The 25,820-nt window shown below is 39.5% G+C and overlaps 1 protein-coding gene across 1 annotated transcript; it reads left to right on the forward strand.

Annotated features, from left to right (window-relative positions):
- Nucleotides 1–155: 155 nt before the first annotated feature.
- Rnf11 (ring finger protein 11) lies at nt 156–25,323 on the forward strand. Its single transcript, XM_013022293.1, has 3 exons — nt 156–556; nt 21,253–21,422; nt 23,423–25,323. The coding sequence occupies exons 1-3, from the start codon at nt 434–436 to the stop codon at nt 23,592–23,594; spliced, it is 465 nt and encodes a 154-aa protein (XP_012877747.1). The 5' UTR covers nt 156–433; the 3' UTR covers nt 23,595–25,323.
- The last annotated feature ends 497 nt before the right edge of the window (nt 25,324–25,820 follow it).

The raw sequence follows: 25,820 nt of genomic DNA on the forward strand, positions 1-25,820 counted from the left end.
GGCAGCAGCAGCTGAGACAGCAGCTGAGGCGGCCGCGCCCCCCCCTCCTGACCTGGATTAGGTCCAGCAGCTCCGTGGCCGCCGCCGCCCCGCGGGGGGGGCGGGGTGGGGAAGCGCTCGGTCTCCCCGCCCCCCCCCATAGTCTCCTCACAGGAGGCGAAACCGCCGCGACCCCAGCGGAGCCCGCGGCCCGGCCTTGAGTCCCCCTTCCCGGGGTGCGGGGGGCTGGCATGAGCGGCCCCTCGGCGGCGCCGGGGGGCGGGGAGGCCGCTGCCTGAGCCCGGGCCTGCCGGCGACCCCACCTTGTCGACCGAGGCTGCCCGCGGAGCGTGCGAACGACCCCCGTCCCTGCTTTCCTCCTCCCCTCGATCTCTCTCACACACGCACACGTACACACACACACTCACACACACTCACGCCCCAGCCCCGGAAGATGGGGAACTGCCTCAAATCTCCCACCTCGGATGACATCTCCCTGCTGCACGAGTCTCAGTCCGACCGGGCCAGCTTCGGCGAGGGGACGGAGCCGGATCAAGAGCCGCCGCCGCCATATCAGGTAGGGGAGGGAGGGTGGGTGCGTGGGGGGGGGCCGTGGAGGGAGGGTGGTGGGTGCTGGGGGAGAGAGAGAGACTGCTCGGGCCAAGATCGGGGGGGGGGCGGGGGGCGCTTTAGGTCGTCTCTGCCCCTGGACTCGACCAGGCCCAGCCTGGGGAGGCGGTGACCCCTTTCGCGCTGGGTCTCTGGGTGTCTTTCCCAGAGTAGGAAGGAACGACCCTTCCTTGGCCTTGCCCCTCTGCCCCCTCCCTCTGCACCGTATGGGGATGGTGCTTGTCTGCCCTTGAGTTCAAGAATCGGGGTGTGCTCCTGTTCCCTCGGACAGTGTCTGAGCGTTCAGCATGTCGAATTTGGGAGTGACATTATTTTTGCCTGACATTCTGTCTGAATTGTATAATTTCCAATGCCATCTGGATTATGAACTCTTGGTAAGGTGCTTGGTAGGTATTTTCTTGTGTGATCCTTCTCCCCCACCCCCACGCCTTCTTTCTTAATTGGGTCTGGTAAGGTGTTCACCTATCCCTGTTACTGGAGACATTTTCAAGTGGTGATTTTAGTTCCAGAGACCATTAAGAGTTACTTGTTTATATATGTATTAATATTTAACTCCTCCTCCTCTTGCTCCACCCCTATGACACACTTTTAAATAAGTTGACTTAATAAAACTTGATTATCTTGAACTTTAGAAACCTTTCAGCCTGACTTGGGAAATGCCATCTGTTACTTGTGGCTCTCCTTTTAATCAGACAGTCTCCTAAATAGTTTGTTGCTTTTTATACAACAGCCAGTAACTTCAGATATGTTTCAGAATTAATAAGAGCTAAGATTGCTTAAAAATTCAAAGTAAATAGACAGATGTTTAATCTGTGATGTATGTACAATTCTTTTCTCAGCTTTTTCAGTTTCAAATAATTCTAAATTAAAACTTCCTAGAAGGACTCTTGAATTGTAGTACTTTTTTTTTTCTGAAAAGAGTTTGTAGTTTTCTAACTGGGCAGTCTCTCCTTTGTTGTTTCATGCAGTGACATCATTATGTAGTGTTTTCTTATTCCTGTGTAAACCAGTGTCTCTTCATACCAGAAAAACCTGATCACATATGCTAGTTTTCTGAATAAAACCCTTCCAGGGCCTTTCCTATACATCAATAAAGTCCATTCTTAATTGTAGCATGAAGAAGCTGGTGGCTCCTTTCTCACAGCCTATATTCCAGGCCTACAAAACAGTCAGGTCTTCACATATTTTGCTTTTGCTTCCCTTCTCATAATTCTCTCTGCTTGGAACTCTTACCCCAAGGTTGGCCAGGTGAACAACTAATCCTCTTTAAGGACTCAGCTCTTATGTCTGAAGTCTTAACATTACCCTCCCTCTCATCCTAAATTCCTGTGTGCATCCCCCCACTGAATCTTAGACACTTACATAAGCAGTACCTACACACTTGAATGTTATATTTTTGTTTAGTTAGATGTTTGCTTCGTCCTTGAGGTTTGTATTCCCCTCCTGAGTATAACCTGCCTGAAGGTAAGAACCTGTTGCTAGATGCTTTTATAGCCCTGGCATCTGGTTCATAGTAGGTATTCAAAAAATGAGATAATGAAGAATAAAGCCTTGTTCTCAAGAGCTGTCCCCATTGTTTTGCATAATCTGGCACATAAAAACACAAAAATATTGAATGAGTTAATTTGAATTCAGTACTATACTTACTGCATTTACACACCCATATCTCTCAGGGTGTGTAAATGGTTACTAGGGGTCTCTTAATACCAAGCTAAATCTGGATATCTTTCCAGATAACTTTGAATTAGGCAAGTAAAGTGTGTATATTTCACTTAATTTCTCCCTCCCATGCATGTTATACAACAAATGTGCTTATTTTAGTTTCCAGAACAAATATTTTGGGTACGGTCGTGGGGCCTGAACTCTGGGCCTGGGCGCTATTCCCTCAGCTCTTCAGCTCAAGGTTAGCGCTCTACCACTTGAGCCACAGCGCCACTTTCAGCTTTTTTTTTCTTTTTGCTTATATGGTGCTGAGGAATCGAACCCAGGGCCTCGAGCATGCAAGGCAAGTGCTCTACCACTGAGCCACCTTCTCAGCCCAGAACAAATATTTTGGAAGTATGAAGTTTTCCAAATCCCATCTTCTCTAGTCCTTTTCTAGACAAATTGGATGTTTGACTTATTATTGTCTCTCCTTAGGATAATTTTAGAGTTTTGAGGAACTCTGTCCTTTTCAGAAAGACCAGTTGATAATGATTTTTCCCCCTGTGGTATTGTGAACACTTGTGTGGAAAAGGAGGTTTTTGGTGTTATGTGTATGTGTGTGCGTGTGCACGTATGCACATGTGTGCCTGTACTTGAGCACTGGAGCCCCTTGCTGGTCCTGGGGATAGGGCTTGAACTTAGGGCCTAGGTGCTAATTATGAGCTTTTTTGCTACCACTTGAGCCTAGCTCCATTTCTGGCTTTTTGGTAGTTAATTGCAGATCAGAGTTGCATGGACTTTCCTGCCTGGGCTAGCTTTGAACTATGATCCTCATATCACTGCTTCCTGAGTAGCTAATATTACAAGCTTTAGCCATCCCAGTTATTTTTGACAGTGGGAATTTCTTGTGGTTGCCCTCTCTTGAAGTAGATGACTGAATATTGATAAGAAAATAGTTAATTTAAAAGATGGAATCATAAAAACTTTTGTAGAAAGCTTTCCACTAAAGAGAATAAGAATTAGGAATAATTTATTTTAGGTAACATAAGATGCACCAAACCTAGAGTAAATGATTTATGATATTTTCAGTTGACAAAGTAACTTTCCCCAAGAATTAGTATATAATTAACAGAGGTTCAGTAATATTAGCTTATTTCTTTAAGGAATTGACTCAGTTGCATTTAGGACTTTGAAAGGGAATACTGATTATAAAAGTAAAGGAATGTGTGCTTTATTTCTATAGTGAGGGATTAAATGATGGCATTTGTGCTTATGTTGTATAATGTACATATATGTCAAGTGCTGTAAAGCAGAGTTAATGTTTTTAATCTATTGGCATGATCTGACAAATTTGTTTGTTTATTTTGGCTTGAAAGTTAAGTCTTGGCCTAAGTATAACTTAGTGGTAGAACATATACTTAGAATGTGTGAGGTCCTGAATTTAATCTGAAGCTCCAAACTAACAAAATCAATTGGAAAAGTAAGCCCTGAACTATTATGATCTTTCCTGAGTTCCTAGTTTTCTAATTTATCTGCCTTCTTTCATCTTTACCTTTCATTTGTTTAATAAAAGATGTAGATGGTACAGGATTTATGAGACCTTAAAACATCTCAAATCCTATGTAATCTGTACTTTAACATACAGTTCTCATGGCACTATTTCCTTCCTGACTTCCCTTTATCCTTACTGACTTCCTTAATGACCTCAGAACACTGCTCCTCAGTGTTCTGAAATATACTAGGACCATCTGGAGTACTCCCCAATTTCACCATGACTGACTGGCCCTCTCACCTCATTCAAAGCTTAAAAAAAATTATTGGTATAAAAGTGACATATAGGGGCTGGGAACGTGACTTCGTGGTAGAGTGCTTGCCTAGCATGCATGAAGCCCTGGGTTTGATTCCTCAGTACCATTTAAACAGAAAAAGCCAGAAGGGGTGCTATGGCTCAAGTGATAGAGTGCTAGCCTAGAGTAAAAGAAGCTCAGGGACGGTGCCTAGTCCCTGAGTTAAAGCCCCAGGACTGGTTTAAAAAAAAAAAAAAGATGTACATTGAGGGTCTTATTTTGTTGTTGTACTGGGACTGGAACTCAAAACTTTGTGCTTGAGATATACTCTAGTCCCCCACGCCCCGCCCTGACCCCCCTTTTTTGCTTTAGTGTTTCAGTGTCTGCCCAAAAGGCTTCAGACCTCTTGTATCTCTACCTTCTAAGAAAGTAAGATTATAGGTGAGCTTTTTTTTTTTCCACCAGTGCTAGGAGAAATTTTTTTTGTGGAGGGATACAGTGCTAGGGTTCAAACCCAGAGCCTCCTGCATGCTAGGCAAGTGCTTTACTACTCAGCTCCATCATCACCCTCAAATCTTTTTTTTTTTTTTTTTTTTGGTCATGAGGCCTGAACTCTGGGCCTGGGCGCTGTCCCTCAGTTCTTTGGCTCAAGGCTAGCACTCTACCACTTGAGCCACAGCGCCAATTCAGGTTTTTCTGCTTATGTGGTGCTGAGGAATCGAACCCAGGGCCTCATGCATACAAGGCAAGCACTCTTACCACTGAGCCACCTTCCCAGCCCCTCAAATCTTTACTAAAATGGCACATTGTTAAATTTTCTTTAGCATCCTATGTAAAATTACAACCTATACAATATCCTAGAATGTCTTCAAATCTCTGTTCTGTTTCTTTTGCATAGAATTTTCTTTTTTGTTTTGTTTGGTTTGGTCAGTCATAGGATTAGAACTCTAGTCCTGGGCGCTGTCCCTCAGCTCGTCAGCTCAAGGCTAGCGCTCTACCACTTGAGCCACAGTGCCACTTGCGGCCTTTTCTGTTTATGTGATGCTGAGGAATCGAACCCAGGGCTTCATGCATGGGAGGCAAGCAACTCTACCACTGAGCTACCTTCCTAGCCTCTAGAATTTTCATTTTTGAGTATATTACCTCATGTTGATTGTCCTCTTCTTATTTAGAAAAGAGAATTTTTTTTGTTGCTAAAGCAGGTGAGTGACATGGTTCACATGAGAGTGCCTGCCTAGTAAGTGCAAAGTCCTGAGTTCAAATGCTGAGTCAAAATGCTTTTTCCCTAATAGCTACAACACTAGGCAGTGATTGGGTTGAATTTGCTTCTTTCAAGTGAATTAATGTATTTTAAAGTAGATATAGTTAAACATTTCAAATGGAACTGTACATATTTCTAGACACTACTAAAAAGTCAAATGTCAATATTAAGTATAAGAATCAACTTGGGAAAAAAAAAAAAGAATCAACTTGGGCTGGGAAGGTGGCTCAGTGGTAGAGCGCTTTCCTTGCATGCCTGAGGCCCTGGGTTTGATTCCTCAGCACCACATAAGCAAAAAGAAAAAAAAAGCCGGAAGTGGCACTTTGGTTCAAGTGGTAGAGCGCTAGCCTTGAGCTGAAGAGCTGAGGGACAGCGCCCAGGCCCAGAGTTCAGGCCCCCCCCACAAAAAAATATAAGAATCAGCTTAAAACAATTATTGTGGATAAAATAAATGTTACCACAAGATATTTTATTTTGTAGGAAAGTACCTGAATTCCTGTCCTTAAAGTTTTCAGAGGATTGAAGAGCTTTCTTGAGCTGGAAGAAATCTGGCACACCTTTTATTCAACTCTTTTCCTGATGTTTAGAAAAAGTACAAAGGCAATCTGCTCATTTAGGCAGACTTGGAAGCAGAGTGAGGCCAAATACAGAAGGGGGCCAGGTAGCTTATCATACCACTCTCATTCAGGAGCCCTGATCGTCATATGTTAGTTTGAGAGTGGCACTCTGTTAAAAGAGCTTAATGAGGCTGGGAAGGTGGCTCAGTGTTAGAGTCCTTGCCTTGCATGCATGAGGCCCTGGGTTCGATTCCTCAGCACCACATAAACAGAAAAAGAAAATAAACATAAAACGGAAGTGGCACTGTGGCTAGAGTACTAGCCTACTAGCCTTGAACTGAAGAACTGAGGGACAGTACCCAGACCCAGAGTTCAGGCCCCACGACCGGTAAAAAAAAAAAAAAAAAAAAGAGCTTAATACTGTAATATTTTTATCTGAAAATATATAAGTAGCTTAATATCTCTTTAGTCTTACAGTATAGACTGCCTTCGACTTACAATGGTTCAGCTACATTTTCAACTTTATAATATGTAAAAACTATACACTTAATAGAAGCTATTTTTTAAAATCTTTTCCTGGACTAGTCATGTGTTATGACATTCTCTAGGAATGCTAGGTAGAATGCCAAAGTTCCAAGTCACCCATGCAATCACACTGGTAAACAATTTATACTCTACTGGGTACTGTGCTGTTAAGCTGTGGTATTTGATTGGTTAGATATATTAAATCAATCTACAATACTTTCAGTTTATAAGGATTTATTGAGATTAGCCCCATTGTAAACTGAGGATCATCTATAGTTTACAATCTACCAAACTTCTTCTGCCTGATATATATATATAATATAAATATTAAATATGTACATATTATATATATACTTTTAAATATATTTTTATTTTAAATATTTTTGCCAGTCTTAGGGCTTGAACACAGGGCCTGGGCACTGACCCTGAGCTTCTTTTTTGCTCAAGGCTAGAACTCTACCACTTGAGCCACAGCACCAGTTCCAGCCTTTTCTGTTTATGTGGTACTGAGGAATTGAACCCAGGGCTTCATGTATGCTACCACTAAGCACTCTACCACCAAGCCACCTTACCCAGCCCTATTTTAAAAATTAAAAAAAAAGAAAATCAATTAATGAGTAGAAGTTTTGTTCTGATTTTTTTGGTCAGATTCTGGCTGAGCTACTTACACATAAAAAAATGAAAAAGGAAAGATGTTTTATGTTTTAAGGAACTTGTTTCACCAACAAGAAACATACTGTACTATTTTAAATTATCCCTGAATATATACAGCTTTCTACCAGCAGCCATTAGCTCCCACTGTAATCCTAGCTATTTAGGAGGCTGAGATCTGAGGATTACAGTTCAAAGCCAACCCAGACTGGTAAGTCTTTGAGGCTCTTTTTTTGTTGTTGTTGTTGGTCATGGGGCTTGAACTCTGGGCTTGGGCAATGTCCCTGCGCTCTTCAGCTCAAGGCCAGTGCTCTGCTGCTTGAACCACAGTGCCACTTCCAGTTTTCTGGTGGTTTATTGGAGATAAGAGTTTCGTGGACTTTCCTGACCAGGTTTGCTTTGAACCTCAATCCCTAGATCTCAGCCTCCAGAGTAGCTAGGATTACAGTGAGCCACTGACGTCCGGCTGTCTTTGAGACTCTTAACTCCAGTTAACCACCAGAAAGCTGGAAGTAGACCTGTGGCTTAAGTAATAGAGTGCTAGACTTGAGTACAAAAGCTCAGGCACAGTACTCAGGCCCTGAGTTCAGGCCCCAGGACTAGCACCCCCCAAAAAAAAGATTCTCAGATGAGTACAGTAGTACTGTATATATATATATATATATATATATATATATATATATATATATATATATATTTTCATGAGCTTTTTAAAAAATTGTGATTAAGTGATTACATAAATTTCACAAATTTCATAGTATTGTGAGATAGTGATACTTAGTCACAAACAGTCTAACCTTCATGAAGTACTGTATATATTGTAACACTGAGTAAATATTAGATGATTGACTAGCTTAGAACTGACTTCCTCTTGGACTGCCATCACCATATTGAGGTCTTCATTACTTCCTACAACAATAACTTAATTGATGTTTCCTCTCCCCATTCCATTCCATTCCATGCCATTCCATTCCATTCCATGATGCTAGGTAAATTCTGTCCCAAATCAAATCCCTTGCCTCTTAATCCTTAATGATTCTTCATGACTAACCATTATAGCTAAGTATTCAGAATTACAATGTGACTCTATTTATTTATTTATTTATTTATGTCGGTCGTGGGGCCTGAACTCTGGGCCTGAGCACTGTCCCTCAGCTCTTTAGCGCAAGGCTAGTTCTACTACCGCTTGAGCCACAGCACTATTTCTGGCTTTTTCTGCTTATGTGGTGTTGGGGAATCGAATCTAGGGCCTCATGCATGCAAGGCAAGCGTTCTACCACTGAGCCACCTTCTCAGCCCTACAGTGTGACTCTTTATATACTTTTTCCCCCAACCACTTGTAGTCCTGAACTGTCCTTTATACCACTTAGACTCTATTAAACTGAACAGTGGGCTATATATAACTTCTGCTCTCCTGGCTCTGCCTATGTCATTGTATCCCTTTTCTCAGAAAAACATCTGTAGTCTAAATTCTAGTGATCAAGCTATAGTTCATATGCTACTTGAGTCCATGAATTCTAATCTCTGCAACATAAACTTTACTTCTCTTTTCACTTGCATTCATGGTACTGGGGGTCAAACTCAGGGCCTCACATATGCTGTGCAAATACTGTACCACCACTAAGCTATATCCCCAGCCTGCCTACTTGCCTGTCTGCTTTCGGTACTTCCATTCTACCCTTTGTTCCTTCCTTTTCTTCTTTACCTCTCTTCTCCCTCACTCCCCTCCCCTCTGCCCTCTCTCAACTTACTATGTAGTATAGGCAGATCTAGGCAGTTCTTCTGTCTGTATCTCATGAGGGCTGGAATTACAAACATAAGCTGATTCTTTTTCGCACAAATGTATTCACCTTTAAGAGCAACACAGCCAGTGTCAACAGTTTAATTCTAGAGCTAATTATAGGGTAACATGAGAGTATAGGAGCAATGAGTTACTTTGTACATAAGATCTGAGAACTAGAATTTCTTTAGAGCATTTTAGGTGACACAAAGTAGCAAGCACCTCTTTTGAAGAATTTATAGATCTTAATAAAGTTCTTAGTATAATTACTTGAGGTAAGATGAGGCTTTTTATCTCAGGGATTCATTTTATTCTGTTTGTTAATGGGGAAATTGTTACATGTAGAATGAGTCTAACTTTTTCTTCAAAAAAACTTATGTACATGTCTTTACTGTTTCAGCAAGAGAATTCTTGAAATGAGGAGTGTTTGGAGGTTGTGTGTGTGTGTGTATTATATGTTTGTGTGCATAGAATCAGAATTAGATAAATTTATTTATTTATTTTGGTCATGGGGCTTGAACTCTGGGCCTGGGGGCTGTCCCTAAGCAATTTAGCTCAAGGCTAGTGCTCTACCACTTGAGCCACAGTGCCACTTCTGGTTTTCTGGTGGTTTATTAGAGATAAGAGTGTCACAGACTTTCCTTCCCTGGGCTGGTTTTGAACTGCGATCCTCCAATCTCAGCCTCCTGAGTAGCTCGGATTACAGGTGTAAGCTACTGGCACCCTGCTGAAATTTATGTTTTTAAAAAATTTATTGTTGGTATAAAGTTGATATACAGGCACAGGTAGAGTGCTTGCCTAGTATGCATGAGGCCCTGGGTTCTATTCCTTGGTACCACACAAATTAAATAAAAATTAAACCAGGCTGTGGATAAAGTGGTAAATGTTGTATATATTTTATTATTGTTGTTGTTGTTGTTGTTATTATTATTGCCAGTCCTATGGCTTGAACTCAGGGGCTGGGCACTGTCCCTGAGCTTCTTTTGTTCAAAGATAGCTAGCGCTCTGCCACTTGAGCCACATGCAGCTTTTTCTATTTATGTGGTCCTGGGGAATCAAACCCAGGGCTTCATGCATACTAGGCAAGCACTTTACCATTAAGCCACATTCCCAGCCCCATGTTGTGTGTGTGTATGTATATATACATATATATTTTTTCTTTTTCTTTTTTCTTTATCGGTCGTGGGGTTTGAACTCTGGGCTTGGGTGTTACCCCTGTGCTCTTCAGCTCAATGCAAGTGCTCTACCACTTCAGCTATAGCACCACTTCTGGTTTTCTGGTGGTTATTTGAAGATAACACAGACCTTCCTGCCCAGGCTGGTTTTGAACTGTGATCCTCAGATCTCACCTCCTAAGTAACAAGGATTACAGGCATGAGCCACCAGCACCGGGCCAATGCTGTATATATTTTAAAGTAGGAAAATAGGCTACAAGAAGTCTCAAAATAGATCCCTTATCAGTGACAACAAATAATAAATTAGTAAATATGATATTTTTAATATGCTCAGAATTTGGACTTTTTGCAGTTGTGATCTAAATAAAAGATGTCAGTGATACAAATCTCAATGGAAATAATGAGTAAAAGAAGGAATTGACTTAAAGATAACTAAAGGTTGTTTTTTTGTTTTGTTTTGGTTTGGTTTGGTTTTTTTTTGTCAGTCGTGGGTCTTGAACTCTGGGCCTAGGTGCTGTTCCTGAGCCCTTCAGATTAAGCTAGCACTCTACTGCTTGAGCCACAGCACCCCTTCTGGTTTTCTGGTGGTTAATTGGAGATAAGAGTCTCATGGATGTTTCTGCCTGGGCTGGATTTGAACCGTGATCCTCAGATCTCAGCCATCTGAGTAGCTAGGATTCCAGGCGTGAGCCACTGGTGCCTGGCAACCAAACTCATTTTTAAACAAGAAACTACTACATGAGCTTGGAAAGTAAAGTGGTAAACCTTTTCTTTTCCTAGGAAGTCTTGTCAGACATTGATTTAAAAAAAAATCTATTTGGCCATATGGTATGTTTTGAACTCTGAAGAGAGTTTCTTTTTTTGACTTAAAAATACTTAAGATTAAATTTCATAAGAATACATATATACCTACCTACCCATTTTTTAATTAACTAGCCAACCAAGAGTGTGCTCCCAGGGGCCAAATAAGTAATTATCTTGTTATTTAATTCAGAAGCATACAATAAGGTAACCGAAGTCTCTAGTAATGAGTAAAGTATTCTTCCAAATATATTTCAAAGCTTATTAAAACTTTCTGAATTTGCTGGGCACCTGTGGCTCACACCTGTACTCCTGGCTATTTGGCTATTCAGGAGGCTGAGATCTGAGGACCAAGGTTCAAAGACAGCCTGGGTAAGAAAGTCAGTGAGACTCTTACCTCCAGTTAGCCAACAGCAACAAAGCCAGCAGGAGAGCTGTGTGATTCAGGTGGTAGAGTGGTAGCTTTGAGCAAAAAAGCTCTCAATAGTGCCCAAGCCCTGAGTTCAAGCCCCAGGGCCAGCATGCACACACATATACACACATACACACACAAAGTCTAGGGAGTTGTAAATTATATAAGATACGTTTTTCTGTGCATAAACTTTTAAAATGTAACTTCAATACAGTAAAAAAAAAATTAAGTATAACTATAGCTCAGTGAACCTTTGCTATAAAGCCACTTTTTTTCCTCTTTCTGTGTGTGTGTGCCTGTATGTGCCTGTTCGAGGTCTTGAACTCAGGACCTGGATGCTGTCTCTGAGCTTTTTTGCTCAAGACTGGTGCTCTACCATTTCAGCCATGGTTCTATTTCCTGGCTTTTTTGGGTGCTTAACTAGAGATAAGCATCTTACAGACATTCCTGTCCAAGCTGTCTTCATACCAAGTCCTCATATCTCAGCCTCCTACTGAGTAGCTAGGATTACAGGCGTGAGCCCTCAGTGCCTGGCTTATAAAGCCACTTCTATGACATAGCTACTTCCACCCCCACCCCCATTTCTTCACCACCCTCTCCCAACAGTAAGTACCCTTTCATCAAATTCAGTGGAATACTTTTCATATTGTTTTTGAAATTTATAATGGCAATCATTTTTTCCATGTTTATACAGATTTATTTTTATTTATATATTTGTTTATTTATTTATTGCCAGTCATGGGGCCTGAACTCTGGGCGTGGGAGCTGTCCCTGAGCTCTTCAGCTCAAGGCTAGCAACTCTACCATTTGAGCCACAACATCACTCTGGCTTTTTCTTCTTATGTGGTACTGAGGAATCAAGCCTAGGGCCTCATGCATTCAAGGCAAGTACTCTACCACTGAGCCACTTTCCCAGCCTCATTTATGCAGAATTTAGTTGTAGTACTAGACCACATTTTCTTCTTCTTCGTCTTCTTCTAATGCGTACTTGAATTACTTCCATTTTTGACAACATAAATCTGTGAACATTTTACAGAAGTACCTGTTTATTCTGATTGTGTATAGCCAGGAGTACAATTAGTGAGAAACAAAGCAGGCATATGTTTAGTTTTTCCCTCAATGTTTTAGTACAGAAATCTTCAAAAGTAAAATTAACAGAATTGTTGGACTATCCAGGTTCCTACCATGTAGAAGATTCATGTCAGTAAGATTCCATCTCTGTTAACAGATGTTATACAGATTAACAACTGTCCATTTCTGTCTTCTCTTTCAATCCATTTTATTTAAAGTTGCCAGATAGTTTTCCAGTGTGATTTTTCAGTTTTCTACTCCTAACAGTAAATATGAGAGATCTACTGTACACAGTCTATTATTGTAAATTGTAGTCCACTATGCTATACAGTAAGTGTGTTATTTTGGACATGCTAGTAGGTATTTCCTTGTGACTTCAGTTTTCATTCTCCAGTGCCAGTGAAAATGTTTTCATGTTTGTTGGCCTTTGGATATTGTTTTTGTGTAATCTTTTCCCCAAATTTTAAGCTCTTAGGAGCTTAAAGTGAACTGTATTTTAATAATAAAAACAATGTAAATGTTTAGCCAGGTGCCAGTGGCTCACGCCTGTAATCCTAGCTATTCAGGAGGCTGAGATCTGAGTATCAGGGTTCAAAGCCAGCCCAGGCAGGAAAGTCCATGAGACTCTTATCTCCAATAAACCACTAGTAGCTATTCAGGAGGCTGAGATCTGAGTATCAGGGTTCAAAGCCAGCCCAGGCAGGAAAGTCCATGAGACTCTTATCTCCAATAAGCCACTAGAAAAATGGAAGTGGCACTGTAGCTCAAGCAGTAGAGCGCTCACCTTGAGCTGAAGAGCTGAGGTACAGTGCTCAGGCCCAGAGGTCAAGCCCCACAACTGACAAACAAACAAACAAAAACAATGTAAATGTTTTCTGTGTAACATTTAGAAAATAAGGGAAGGGAAACATGGGAAAGGGTGTTAAGTGCAGAATGTAACTATAAATTTCCTGTATCCTCAGTGTACTTGCAAATGTGCTTGACTCTCTTATTTTCACTTTTTTGCTAGTTTAAATAACAAGACCATTTAATGCTTTAAACGTAGGTGGTAGTTTTGTTCTATAATGTGCCAACATACTATTTAATATTTACATCTACTTGACTTAAGTATGTCATAGCACCTAAAAAGATGATATATAATAAATGATAAATATATTTTTATATATAAAATATATATGATATACATATATGAAACCACATACTATTTATATGGTACATAGCATGTTTACAACTAAAATATATAGGGGCTAAATTATAATTGGTACCTTGCATGTATTTGTTACCATATTTATTTTTTAAAAGTTTTCACAAATTCAGAATCCATAATTCAGTGGGTTTTAGTATATTTAGAGTCATGTAGCAATCATGTTAGGTTTTGAATATTTTCATCAGCTCAGATAAAACCCAACCATTCCATACCCATTCTTCAAACCCTAAGCATCCAAAATCGACTTTCTCTCTAGGTTTGCCTGTTCTGAACAATTTACATAAATTTACTAACTGGACATTTGTCACTGGCTCTTTCTTTTAGCATCCTTTCAAGTTTTATCCATGGTTTAGCATGTTTGAGAATTTCACACTTTCCTTAACTCAACACCCCCACCCCCCTGTTGACTGTGGCACTGAGGTTCACTGACCTGCCTTGCACATGCTAGGCAAGGGTTTTCCAGGGAGCCACTCAGTCCAGGGCTCTCTATCTCTCCTCCTCCACACTCTTCCAAGTAGGAATGTTTTAGGTGCATGCTGTATTTCTTGGGATCTAATCCAAGGTCCCTCATATAAATCTGCCCACTCTCACTGAGCTTCATACCCCAGCCCTGAAGATATTTTGGGTTGTCAACTTGTGTTGGGGAAGGAGGAGCTACTAGTGGTTTGGATGTTGAATCATATTTCATTCCTAGGTATATGCTCAAAAGAAATGAAACATCTATACAAGAGCTTGTAAACTGAATTTTTAGTACTCATAAGAACCCCAAACTACTTTGGGCTGGCAAGGTAGCTCAGTGGTAGAGCGCTTGCCTTGCATGCATAAGGCCCTGGGTTCGATTCCTCAGCACCACATAAGCAAAAAGAAAAAAGCCGGAAGTGGCGCTGTGGCTCAAGTGGCAGAGTGCTAGCCTTGAGCTGAAGAGCTAAGGGACAGCGCCCAGGCCCACAGTTCAGGCCCCCTGACCGGACACCCCCCCAAAAAAAGAACCCCAAAGTAGAAACAACACAAATTCCCATTAATGACCATACAAAATGTGATAGGTCATGTGATAGGATATTTAGTAGTAAAAAAAGAAGTGTGGCCGGGTGCTGGTGGCTCACGCCTGTAATCCTAGCTACTCAGGAGGCTGAGATCTGAGGATCGCAGTTCAAAGCCAGCCCAGGCAGGAGAGACCGTGAGACTCCTATCTCCAATAAACCACCAGAAAACCGGAAGTGGCGCTGTAGCTCAAGTGGTAGAGCGCTCGCCTTGAGCTGAAGAGCTGAGGGACAGCGCCCAGGCCCAGAGTTCAAGCCCCACGACTGACAAAAAAAAAAAAAAGGAGTGTGGTTCTCCATGCTAGAGTCTGAGTTAACTTTGTAAGCATGCTAAGTTGAAAGGCCAACCACTAAAGACTACGTATTAGAAAGATTCCACCTATAGAAATGTCCAGAATAGGCAAATCTATAAAGGCAGAAGGGAGATCAGTGTTTCCTAGGGTTAGAGTATTTGGAGAGAGGTGAAATTGAGGAGTTACTGGTAATAGATACAGGATTTGGGGAGGGGTGGTGTCATGAAACTGCTTAAAAGTTGACTGGTAATGGTTGTATAATTCTGTGAACATAGAAAACCCACCAAATTGTGTTTTAAATCGGTGAAGTATATGGGATTACCTCAGAGGTATTATTAACCTTAGTGTGCACCTTTTGCCTTATAGTGATTCTGTATTTTCTGAATGAGTGTGCTTTTAAAAACCTTTCCTTTTTTAAAAATAAAAATATACATTTTAAATAAGTACATTTAATGGTCTGACTTCACATTTAACTCACATTGTTAAAATCCAAGAACTACTCCTATTTGCAGCATTGTTACAATAAAATATCCATTTGTGGAAGAAATAATTTTTAATGGTGGTATTAGTCTTACTTTTTAAAAAAATGTTTACTTAAGAGCTGGAGGTATAGCTCAGTGGTAGACCTTGTGCTATTATAGGAAAGGCTCTGGGTTTAACTACTAGCACTGCTAAACAAAATACCCTCTGTGTGTATGTGTGTGTGTGTGTTGCTTAAAATGAGGAGGTGCCAGGTGCCAGTGGCTCACGCCTATAATCCTAGCTACTCAGGAGGCTGAGATCTGAGGATCACGGTTCAAAGACAGCCTGGGCAGAAAAGTTCATGAGACTCTGATCTCCAATAAACCACTAAAAAACCGGAAGTGGCGCTGTGGCTCAAGAGGTAGAGTGCTCGCCTTGAGCTGAAGAGCACAGGGATAGCGCCCAGGCCCATGACCGACCAAAAAAATAAAAAATTAAAAAAAAATAAATAAAAATTAGGAGGCTTCAATAACACATGCAGAGGAATAACTATTGAACTGCAGACAGTGAAAATTTGCACCAAGGTCAAATAATTCTTTGTGTCAAAAGACAAAATTACAGCCTATTTATCATTCTAATTGGCTTTTATTTGTAAATCTGAATTGGAGGAGCTTTCATTCTGTAAAATAGAATGAGAATTCCCTCTGGACAGTAACAGAACTGCATTTTGTTAGGTGGGAACAAAAAAAACAGTAATAGGAAAATATAGCCTCAAGTTACTTTTAAGTTTTTAGTTATTTAATTTCTTTGTAAGAAAACAAAGGGGACTAATGTGCTGGCACTATGATTTGGACATTATCTTTCCCCTGATTTCCTAGCAGGTGAGATACTTAGTTTTGTTTTGGTAGCATGAAATGAGCACAAATCATTGCATTTTGGTTTGTCCTTTTGAGCCTATTGCAAGAACCTAGTCCAGGGGCTGGGAAGGTGGCTCAGTGGTAGAGCGCTTGCCTTGCATGCCTGAGGCCCTGGGTTCAATTCCTCAGCACCACATAAACAAAAAGAAAAAAGCTGGGAGTGGTGCTGTAGCTCAAGTTGTAGATCGCTAGCCTTGAAGAGCTGAGAGACAGTGCCCAGGCCCAGTTCAGGCCCCACAACCGGACCCCCCCCCCAAAAAAAAAAAACCTAGTCCAAACTAATGGCTTTTCTAGCACTAGTAGAAAACCAGTATGCATGGTAGGATAGAAAATATATCCTAATTGAGGGAAGCAAAAAGCAGTATTACTTAGGAATCTCATGTTTTAGGCAAAATTATCTTAGAAAAAGTTTATTTTAATGATATACATGGCTTTGAGTCAGAAAGCTGCCAAGAACAAGGAAGTTGCTCTCCTGTGCCTCTTAGGGCTTAACAGTTTTTCATTTGTGGGTTCTCCTAATGTTTGCTTTGTCCTCCATTTCTAATCTGCCTTGATCCCATGAGTATGTTTATAATCTTAAGTTATACATGCCTTCTTTGTCAGCTCTGTGGCTTTTGAGATCAGTTAATTTGGTTTTCCTATTTAATTCCTGAAGAGTCTGATTGGTTAACTCATTTTTATCAGCCAGAAAGTACAAGCCACTGGCTAGCTTCCGGGTCCACTTGAATGTAAGCCTCTCCAGAGGTTGTCTTGCAATGAGCAGTTAATAGGAGGTATGGGTAAGGTAATCATTTGTGCCTTGTATCCCTCTACTAAAGAGGATTTAAGCTTTATAAGGACCGAGGTCTTACTTGTTTTAGTTGTACTATATCTCCTTACATAAAATAATATCTGGAGTGGTTGACTATTTAGTAAAGATGATAATTGCTACTTATACTCACAGTGTGACCTTAATGTTTGCTGTCATAAAAGTTTGAAAAAATGAATAATTTTTGAATAATGTTATCTAATGACTTGCTCATGTTGTATGCCTGTAGTGATAATGCCTCCCCCAGTTAGGATACTACACAACCTATATACAAAATGAGACCAATTTAGATACCTTTAAAACAAAACAAAACTTCGGTCTTTTTCCCTGGAACCATTGCTCTTTTTCAAACATGTAGGCTGAGACCTTTATTAGTATCATAGATGTAATGCTGGGTTTTCTTTGTGTGTGTAATTGTTCACAAACTACATGTAAATGCTAGCCTTTGGTTTGCTATTGTATTTTTTCCTTCTGTTATGGTCAAGATTAATGAAACATCAGAACTAAAATATACATTGATACTATTCCAAATCTTCCTTTTTATGGCCTTAAGTGTAAGTCTGGCAAAATCCAGAGAAAACATTCCCAGTAGGAGACTGTAGCTGGAAGAGGGGGTGGTACCAGCGGCAGCTTATAAGGCTATAAGGGGAAAAATTAAGGGCCGGCTCTTATTTCTTACTTCTTAGTGGACAGAAAGATACAGCTTTTAGTGACAAGCTGCATTCTTTAGTGGTGACTTTATTTTTCCTTCACCACAAACCAGACTTGTATTATTTCCAGCCTCAGCACATTATTTAGGCACTTCCCCCTGCATTGTTTTAGTTTCTGAACTTGTATCATATTCCCTAAATTGAATCCAACTTTTTAGTGCAGTGCCTAAAAAGTTGCATGTTCATCTGTTTCTTTCTCATTAACTCCATGAGATTAGGTCCAGTAATTCATAACAACATTCATCATTTTATAGTTACTTTATTATATATTAACAAACAGGTGGAGTGTTTTAGAGATTTGTTTCATAAAGTTAATCCTTGGATTTGGGGTTTTGTTTTTGTGTGTGTGCCTTATGTGTGCATGTGTATTTGTGTATATACCTTTCATTTCCCTTTTCCCTGCTTCAACATAATCTTTTGTTCTTTTTTTTTTTTTTTTTTGGGTCCGGTCCTGGGGCCTGAACTCTGGGCCAGGGCGCTGTCCCTCTGCTCTTCAATTCAAGGCTAGCACTCTACCTCTTGAGCCACAGCACCACCTCCGGCTTTTTCTTTTTGCTTATGTGGTGCTGAGGAATCGAACCCAGGGCCTCAGGCATGCAAGGCAAGCGCTCTACCACTGAGCCACCTTCCCAGCCTCTTTTGTTCTTTTTATAGTGTATCCTCTTATATGATGTTACAGTTTTCCATAATGCATATTTTAGTTTTAAATTCCTTTAGAGAAAATTCATTTCTTTTAATTCACTTTTATTTTTTTGAATGCAGACTTAGAGTACTAAAGAAGAATGCATTGAGATAATTGTTAAATTTGTTTGAAAAAATTGAAATAAGGTAGTTAGATAAGATTATAAACACATATTGGATGATGAATAAAGGGAAGGGAGGAAGTCAGGAATGAAGGATGAGTTGTCTACTAGGGATGTCATTATAGGAGGGCCCAAATATTGAGCACTTACCATGCTTTTAAGTGCTTTATTTTAGTATTGCTTATGACACTCTTTAAAGATAGATATTCAGGCTGGGAAGGTGGCTCAGTGGTAGAGTGCTTGTCTCGCATGCATTCCTCAGTACCATATAAACAGAAGAAAAAAAGAAGCCGCAAGTGGCACTGTGACTTAAGTGGTAGAACGCTAGCCTTGAGCTGAAGAGCTGTGGAATAGCACCCAGGCCTACAACCGACAAAAAAATAAAGATAGATATTCTTTCCATTTCTTGGTGATGAGGAATATTAAGTATCAGGCCTGAAGTCATAATATTTATTTAAGTGCCACTGCTGAAATTTCACAAAATGTGTTCTTTCTGCTATACTTCCAGTCAAGTTTTTCACAGTGTTTGGCACATAGTTAGGGATCCTCCTGATTTCTGCCTCTCAAATAGCTAGGGTTATTATATGAGCTCTCACACTTGGCTTATGGGTTTTGGTTCTACTAAAGTTCCTATGGTATGAGTAAGCAGAAATTTGAAAGAGGCATCAAGTTATTGTCACTGGGAGGAGGAATATTTGTAGTAATTCATGTCAGGCTTTCTTCTAGCTTAAATTGTTAACAACTTTTTCATAGCACGTTCATGAAGTTCTGATATATGACATGAATATGTGTACTTCGATATGCATCATTCCATTATTCAGTAAAGTTGAATCCTAACTATATGCCAGATACTGTGCTGAGTAGATATTGGTGAGCAAAATAGACAACCCCTGACCTAATCTGGTGGTTGAGAAAAGATGTTTATTTAAGAAAAAAAGTCAGAACTGAAGGCATGACTCAATAGTAGGGCCTAGGGTTTGATCCTTAACATCATTAAAGCATACACAGATGCACATACACATATAATCACTATTTTGGCCTAAAACAAGATGTAATACTTTCATTCATAGATGTAGAGATGAGTATAGCATATATAAATACACACACACACACACACACACACACACCACACACACACCACACACACACCACACACACACACACACACACACACCCTTTCCATTCAGGAATAGCTAGTGGGTTTTGGGCTATCTTCTTGCTAGTAATAATCTGTAGTTTAATCAAACACACTCTTGAAAGATAGCATATATTAGCAACTTAGTACATTTTGATTTTCATAAATTGATCTATTGTAATACAGAGACTTATAAAGTAGCTTGGCCAAAGTCAAATAGCTAATAAGAGATATTGTGTGTGTGTGTGTGTGTGTGCTCATGCGCGCACGCACACGTGCATGCGCACACGCACATGTGCTGGTCCTGGGCTTAATTCAGGGCCTGGGCACTTGTCCTTGAGATTCCTTTTCTCAAGACAAGCACGCTACCACTTGAGCCACAGCACCACTTCTGGCTTTTTCTGAGTAGTTTATTAAAGATAAGAATCTCATGGACTTTCCTGCCTAGGCTAGCTTTGAACTGTGATCCTTAGATCTCTGGCTTCCAAGTAGCTAGATTACAGGCTACCAGCACCTGGCAGAGTCTTTCTGCTCTAATTTGTGGGACTTCTTTACATTAGATATTTGGCTACTACTAAGAATAAAACCTTGAAGAGATTGAGGTTATCATCTATATGGAAAGAAAAGTCTATAATGGCCAATTCTACTATAAATATTGGTATACTAAAATCAGCTACAATGCAGGTTAGAGAATTATTGAGTTCAGATAGTCCAGATGTTTGATTACAAGTGACCTATTCATATTGATTTATCTATTAGTGTATCATAAGGCATGACTGTCTGTATCTGAATTATAGGACCTTCCTGTGGAAATACTCAACATTTCATGCCTTTTTTTGTTGTTGTTGGTTACGGGGCTTGAACTCTGGGCTTGGGTGCTGTCCCTCAGCTCTTCAGCTCAAGGCGAGCGCTCTACCACTTGAGCCACAGCGCCACTTCTGGTTTTCTAGTGCTTTATTGGAGATAGGAGTCTCATGGTCTTTCCTGCCTCGGCTGGCTTTGAACCGTGATCCTCAGATGTCAGCCTCCTGAGTAGCTAGGATTACAGGTGTGAGCCACCGGCGCCCAGCTTTCATGCCTTTTTTTTTTTTTTAAAGCAAAACTCTATTTAAATCTTTTAAAAGTAAGTTAGGCTAGAATGTGGCTTAAAATGGTAGATCCCTTCCTAGGTATACCTGAGTTCAAACCTTAGTCCCACCTGCCAAGAAATTTTTTAATTATAAAGTACTAATTTTGACTTGGTGTGGTAGTTACACATGTAATCCTCAGGGTGAGAATGGGCAAGATAGAGATCTAGGGCCAGCCTTAAGACCTTAACTGAAAAAGAAAAAAAGAAAGAAAAAAAAAGAGCTGGGGGAAAAAAAAGGACTAGTAGCTGAAGTGGACTGTGAGACCTCAATACTGACAAAAAAAAAAGGGGGGGGGGAGCAGATTTCAAAATGTGAATTGTATGTGTGTGTGTTTGTGTGTGTGTGTTTGTGTGTGTGTGTGTGAAAATGAAACAATCATAACTGCTGCTTCCCACTAAGCTTCTTCTCAGGGCCTTCTTTTTTTCCTACCTCTGGCAGAAATAAAGTAATTTTTTCCCCATTTTTAATGTTTAGGAACAAGTTCCAGTTCCAGTCTATCATCCAACACCCAGCCAGACTCGGCTAGCAACTCAGCTGACTGAAGAGGAACAAATTAGGATAGCTCAAAGAATAGGCCTTATACAGCATCTGCCTAAAGGAGTTTATGACCCTGGAAGAGATGGATCAGAGAAAAAGATCCGAGAGTAAGTTTTAATTTATACCTTTCAGATGTCTATTTTCAGATATAGGCTTTAAAAAAATTGCTCTTCCTCATAACCTTTGGAAGTCTGTGGCATTTACTATGTGGAACTCTTCCTTAGTGCAAGAAAAATCTTTAAATGTAGCAATAGAGGAATTTTCATATAAAAATACTGAGAAATAGCCAGGCACCAGTGGCTCATGCCTGTAAACCTAGCTACTCAGGAGGCTGAGACCTGAGAATCACAGTTCAAAGCCAGCTCGGGCAGAAAAGTCCATGAGACCCTATCCCCAATTAACACCAGAAAACTGGAAGTGGCACTGTGGCTCTAGTGGTAGAGCCTGGAGCTGAAGAGCTGAGGGACAGCACCCAGGCCCAGAGTTCAAGCCCCACTACTTACCAAAAAAAAAAAAGAGAAATGATGGCTTGAATTCTGACCATTATACATACTCCTTGTCCATTTGCATGACAGTTGCTACATTGGTCTCACATGTGATATGGTCCATATGTTGGACCATAGTTAGTATGAGCTAAGACTAATATTTCTAGTGGCTTTGTCAACTGATATTTTGGAAAATATTTTGGCAAGGGACTGGGAAGGTAGCTCAAGTGGTAGAGCGCTAGCCTTGAGCTGAAGAGCTGAGGGACAGCACCCAGGCCCAGAGTTCAGAGTTCAGGCCACATGACTGGACCCCCCAAAAAAAAATTTCAGTCTTAACACCCTTGAGTTAGTAGCTAAACACTGGAAGATAACAGTCAAGGAATCTTGTCCTAAAATATATACCCTCTTCTCCTCCATTGTAGCTTTATACACAAAACATTCATCATTGTCTTATTTAGGAGATAGAAAATGCCAGTAGTAAATTGCAAAGTAAATTAGGCCAGGAGCTACAGTGGCTTACTCCTATAATCCTAGCTACTCAGGAGATTGAGATCTGAGGATTGCAGTTTAAAGCCATCCTAGGCAGGAAAGTCCATGAGATTCTTAGCTACAGTTAACCAATAGAAAATTGGAAGTAGCTCTATAGCTCAAAGTAGTAGAGTGCTAATCTTAAGCAAAAAGCTTGGGGACAGCGCCCAGGCCCTGAGATCAAGCTCCACATCCAACAAAAAAGAAAGAGAGAGAAGAGAGAGGGAGAGAGGGAAAAGGAAGGAAGGAAGGAAGGAAGGAAGGGAAAAAAAGAAAAGGAAGACTTCATTAGGTTAATTGTAAAGGAATTTTTAGTAATATGAGAGAAGTCTTTCTTGTGAAATAGTTTTGCTGAGACTGATGAAGCTAAAATTTTTCTTGTGGGCAAAATTTCTTGTTGACTCATTGTGTGAGACTCCAGTGGGGACAGCCATTCTTTTAAATTGAGTTTGGCCTCACCAGTACCTACATAATCTAATTTACTCTGTTAATGTAAGCCTATTTGAGCTAGAGCCCCGTTTAGTGCTCCAATTTAAGAACATAATCTGTCTATAGCACTGATTTTTGAACAACTGCAGACTTGGGTTGCTTTTGTAGAAAAAGTACAGTGAACTCAAAACAGAGGTAACTTATTATATATTATATATAATATATATTATATATAATATATATTAAGTAGTAAGTGGTAAGTAGGCTGAAATTAATGATCCTTTTTTCTTTGTAGTTTTAGGATTATCCCCAAAACAGTACAGGAAGCAAAATTGATCCTTTAAGCATCACATTCTCCTACAGATACCTTGTAGTTTTGTAAGCATAGCAGCAGACTTGATCCCTATCTAAAGTGTACTGTTTCTTTTTCCTCTGTTGATTGTTCTTAAACCCTATAAATTTTCAGGAGATCAAAATAAGAGAATATGGCTGGGTTGACAATAATTAGGAAAAATTCATTTGCATGCTTGGGCAGTGAGGTGACAGGCAAACCATTTTAATATATTGTTCAGGTTAATAGTGTCTTTGTAGTGGGATTTAAAAGAATATTCTAAATGAGCACTCATCTGAAAATGCCTTCTGATATCTCTCCTTCACTTCCACAGGTGTGTGATCTGTATGATGGACTTTGTTTATGGGGACCCAATTCGATTTCTGCCGTGCATGCACATCTATCATCTGGACTGTATAGATGACTGGTTGATGAGATCCTTCACATGCCCCTCCTGCATGGAGCCAGTTGATGCAGCACTGCTTTCATCCTATGAGACTAATTGAGCCAGGGTCTCTCGTCTGACTTCAAGTGAACCATCATTTTTGGTGGTTTTGATCTTTTGTCACTGAGCCCAAAGAGCCAGGGATTAGGAATTAAGATCATGCACAAAAATTTCCTAAAAATTCCTGGATGGCTGCAGATGTTGAGGAAAGTATGTGATATTTTAGAAACTTAGCAGGAAAAAGTAGGATGGTATTTTTATGTAAAGCCTTGACCCAGTGTTTAAAAATATAATTGTATTTAGATCTTGTTATTGCTCCAGTACATAGGAATTGTGTAAAGTGTTAAAGCATCTGTATATGTTTAAATTGTGTGTGTTGAAGATTAGGAAAAAGATAGTGGCTATTTTTCCTAAATGAAATAACTTTCTTCTTCCCTCTACCCAGATTCTTTTCTGAAGTTACTGGCATTTGGGTCAAGGTTTTATTAAAAGCTACATTTTATAACACTGGCACAAAAAAAAAGTAGTTTTAAGCTTGTTTGCACAGTTCTTTTTTTCCATTGGAAATGGAATTCATTGCCTTAGGTCTTTAAAAATAGTGTATTATTATCGTTGGGGCTGGCTCTATGCTTGAAAACCAGTTTATTTATAACCTGTTGTAAGTGCTATATTCTGTTTGCAGTTAGGAAATGCAGAAATCAAAGTGATCTCCTAGCTTGTAAGCAAACTGAGATGCACTATCCCTTTTCTATTAAAAATGAGTTAATGTGTCAAGAAACCAACTCTAGCAAAGTGGGTTTAATATTACCCTTTCTATATGTTCTATCTAATTCTTTTGGTTGTTAATATGGTGATAATTGAAAGTCAAGGTAAATTTTAAATATTAAGATTTCTGATTTATTGAGCTTGAATTATGCCACCATGCTATGTAAAAATGAAAGTGGCACCATGGTGAAACTTAACAAGAAGTAGTTTCTTAGTTGTAACAATTTGATTCTCTTTCCTGTGACTTCCTTCCCTATAGTCTTGAAACATAGCAAAAGGATACTGCATCTCTCATTACTGTAGTGCTGAGGTTATTGAAGTCATACAAACACATCTCTGTGTCTGTTTCTTGGAAAGTTATGTTAAGTCCTAGGTGACTGACAAGAACAAAGGTAAATGTGTTTAATGTTTTGCACACAAATGCAGAATTTGTATAACCACATGACTTCATAGTTGTGATCTCAAAAAAGGAATTTCTCCTTTATTTTTTTCTTGCATTTAATGTAAGAGTACGCTAAATCTCTAAGTTTCTGAAGTATTAGAAGTAGAGATGGCCTAGTAAAGATGTAGTAGTGTGTTTTATCCATTTTGCATGTGTTTATTTTTCCTTATGTTCTCAAAAGGTGACTTATTTGTTCAGCTCAGTGATGTTACAACTAAAAATCATTATTGAAAGGAGAATCAGTCTCCAGATAACAAGTCAAATATTTCTTATTATTTTTTTTGAGTTGAATTTGTGATTCTAACACTTTTCTACATACAAAACACAAGTGGTGTGAAGGGTCTTCATGATTGCATTATAGAAGAATTTAATATGTCATAATTAGTTAATTTGGCATTCAACTGTAATGTCCATATGTTAATTTCCATATGAGCCCCATGATGGAAAGACTTAAAGATGAGTCTGAAAAAAAAATGAAAGAATTTCATTTATCAGGTTCTGTTAAATTGTTACATGTATCTTGCTTAAGTTTCTGTTCATTAATTTATATTCATCCAATTATATAAAGCAAATTTGGAGGAAACATGAAGTTGTGCAATATTTTCAATGACAGTTCTCTTTTATTTTTGTGTTTTCTACTTAAACATGATGTCTGTTTCAGAGCTAGATTATCAAAATTCATAAATGAGCTTTTTCCTCATCATCTTTCCTGTTACAATTAGCTGTTATTATAGAGTTCTTTCAGAGAAGTTTGGTGGTAATATTGAAAGATGGTACTGGACAGAATGATTTTTGGAGTACTTTGTATTCTTTAACTTTCTTCTTTACATACTGTGTTTAGAACCATCAATTTTGGCTTTTACTAAATTATTAACTAAAATTATAGATGTAAAGGACTAAAGTTAGTTGATTACATAAGAATATTTCTCAAGATCCTTGAGAAAAAAATCAAGTGTAAGTTTAATTACTTTTTAGTTTGTACATATAAATACCTTTGGCAGTATTTTCTTGCTTGTCATTTAGTATCATATACTTATATAATTAGATGTTTGATAGCTGTAAAGTTTCTAAAACCTGATT

The sequence above is a fragment of the Dipodomys ordii genome, unplaced genomic scaffold (assembly GCF_000151885.1).
Source record: "Dipodomys ordii isolate 6190 unplaced genomic scaffold, Dord_2.0 Scaffold61, whole genome shotgun sequence".
NCBI classification, from domain to species: Eukaryota; Metazoa; Chordata; class Mammalia; order Rodentia; family Heteromyidae; genus Dipodomys; species Dipodomys ordii.